Consider the following 2,788-nt stretch of genomic DNA (forward strand, 5'->3'; position numbering starts at 1 on the left):
CTTGCTAGTTGTTTGGCATGGGGCATCCAGCATTGGAGTCTGCTGGCCGTTGAGTGGAGATGGGTCTTAGCATTGAGACATAGATCTCTGTGACAGCTCTCGCCAACTGATATTATGTGGGGCTGTGGGGGGGGTCTCTGGTGGTCAGATGTCCTGAACTCGGCTCTCCCACCTCAGAGGCTCAAGCCTGACACCAGGGCAGAGCACCAAGACCCTGTGAGCCACATGGCTGGATCTACGTAATAGAAAGGACTTATTCAGAACTAAAAGCCTCGCTGTCGGCCTCCTGGCTGGGTCTCTGCAACACGTAATCCCTTACGTCATAAGCTGATGGCAGGTCCAAAGCATTGCTCTCCTCTGACTGGCTTCCTGGAGTGGCTTCCTGAGTTGCCATAGTCTGCCCCACCACAGCAGCCACCTTGAACCAGAAGCCATGGTGAAGTTTTTAGAAAGATTATTTCCTTGTTCTGGCAGGGAAACGGGAAGAGTAAACACTGTGAAATAAACTCAGAGATTTCTATTTAACAGAATCCCACTCTCCAGGGGAAAGGTCTTTGCTAAAGGCTTATACCAGGAAGAAAATTCCTTCTATTCCAGTCCCCTTCAAGTTTCCAATCTTACCTAAGAGGGCAAAAATCCAATAGGGGGTCAGAGTTTCAAGGAAATAGGTTGAGAACAATGCACCCATTGAAGGATTTGGGGATATACAAATATCAAATCATTATGTTCTACACCTGAAATTAATATGTTATATTACAATTATACCTCAATAAAAAATTAATTAAAAATGGATCATATACTTAAATGTAAAATGCAAAAATATAATATTTCTTTAAGAAAACATAGGAGAAAATCTACATAATTTTCAGTTTGGTGATAGGTTTTCAAATATAAGACAATATCATGACTCATGAAAGAAAAAACTAATACATTGGATTTTATGAGAATTGTAAACTCCTGCTCTGGGAAAGACACTCTTAATAGAATGAAAAGACAGGCACTACATTGGGAGGAAATATTTGCAAAATACTTATGTGATAAAGGACTTGTATCCAAAATATACAAAAAACTCTAAAGACTCAATAAGAAGAAAACAAATATTCCAGTTAAAAAATGTGCAAGATATTTGAATAGATACCTCACCGAAGAAAATATACAGGTGGCAAAGAAACATATGTAAAGCTGCTTAATATCGTTTGTCATTAGGAACATGCAAAAACAACAAGATGTCACTACATGCTTAGTAGAATGGCTAAATTTTTTTAAAAAATGCTATACCTAGAGTCTCATACAGAGTGAAGTAAGTCAGAAAGAGAGAGACAAATACCATATGCTAACACATATATATGGAATTTAAGAAAAAAAAATGTCACGAAAAACCTAGGGCTAAGACAGGAATAAAGACACAGACCTACTAGAGAATGGACTTGAGGATATGGGGAGGGGGACGGGTAAGCTGTGACAAAGCGAGAGAGAGGCATGGACATATATACACTACCAAACGTAAGGTAGATAGATAGCTAGTGGGAAGCAGCCGCATAGCACAGGGAGATCAGCTCCGTGCTTTGTGATCGCCTGGAGGGGTGGGATAGGGAGGGTGGGAGGGAGGGAGACGCAAAAGTGAAGAGATATGGGATCATATGTATATATATTACTGATTCATTTTGTTGTAAAGCAGAAACTAACACACCATTGTAAAGCAATTATACTCCAATAAAGATGTTAAAAAAAAATGCTATACTGACTACTGGTGAGGATGCAGAGCCATAGGAACTCTCATTCATTGTTGGTTCAAATACAAAACAGTACAGTCTCTCTGGCAGACAGTTTGACAGTTTCTTACAAAGCTAAAACATAGTTTTACCTTATGATCCAACATATGCACACCTAGGTATTTGCTCAATTGATTTGAAATTTTACATTCACATAACTGCTGCATGCATATGTTTTTAGAAGCTTTATTTATAATGACCAAAAACTGAAAGCAGCCAAGATGCTCTTTAATAAGTGAGTGAATAATTAAATTGTGTTATAATCACAGAATGAAATATTATTCAATATTATAAAGGTATATAGACAAAAAAATCCACAAAATAAGCAAAAAAAACAAGCAAACAAAAAAACCCCAAAACACAAGGTTAAACTTTAAATGCATATTACTAAGTGAAAGAAGCCAGTCTGAAAAGGTTAAATATTATATGATTCCACTTGTGTGACATTGTTTAAAAAGTAATATTACAAAGACAGTAAATAGATAACTAGTTGCAAGGGATACCACGCAAAGAGTGAATATTAATATATGAAAAGTGAAAAAGTATCTAAAAAAGCACTTAGGAGTTTGGGAGATCCAAGGATGGAAAGCAGGCAGTGAGGTTGTGTGAAACAACCTTACTGAATGAGGTTCAAGCAAATGTCTTAAGCTATGTAATTTGGGAAATGAGTGGAGTCTGTAAGACTAAAAGCAAAAGGATTTCTTCCTAGTAATGCAGCTATTTCCTATGGAAATGTGGGTTGATAATTCTGAAACTGCTATAGATATAAATCTCATTTAACAATTAAATAAATGGATGACAGAACAAGGGGATGAGGATAGAATGATCTATGTGGTAATATTAGCCTTGGAGATATCAGTATGCGCTCATATTTAGCTTACAGGCATGGTTACATATTGAAATATTTATAGATATGTGTGCATACATAGGTTAGTATACACTCCTATATTTCTTTACTCTGTCAGCTGAGAAGGCCTAGAAGTCATAACACTACAGTAGCAACAAACACCCAGCAC

At 37.2% G+C, this 2,788-nt stretch overlaps 1 protein-coding gene across 1 annotated transcript; it reads right to left on the reverse strand.

Moving 5' to 3' along the window:
- Positions 1-253: 253 nt before the first annotated feature.
- LOC309969104 (shieldin complex subunit 1-like) lies at positions 254-394 on the reverse strand (the record flags this gene model as incomplete). Its single annotated transcript, XM_082850672.1, has 1 exon — positions 254-394. One exon carries the CDS (start codon positions 392-394, stop codon positions 254-256), a length of 141 nt encoding a protein of 46 aa, XP_082706798.1.
- Positions 395-2,788: the final 2,394 nt, after the last annotated feature.

The sequence above is a fragment of the Leucopleurus acutus genome, assembly GCF_964270905.1.
Source record: "Leucopleurus acutus genome assembly, chromosome: 1".
NCBI lineage: Eukaryota > Metazoa > Chordata > Mammalia > Artiodactyla > Delphinidae > Leucopleurus > Leucopleurus acutus.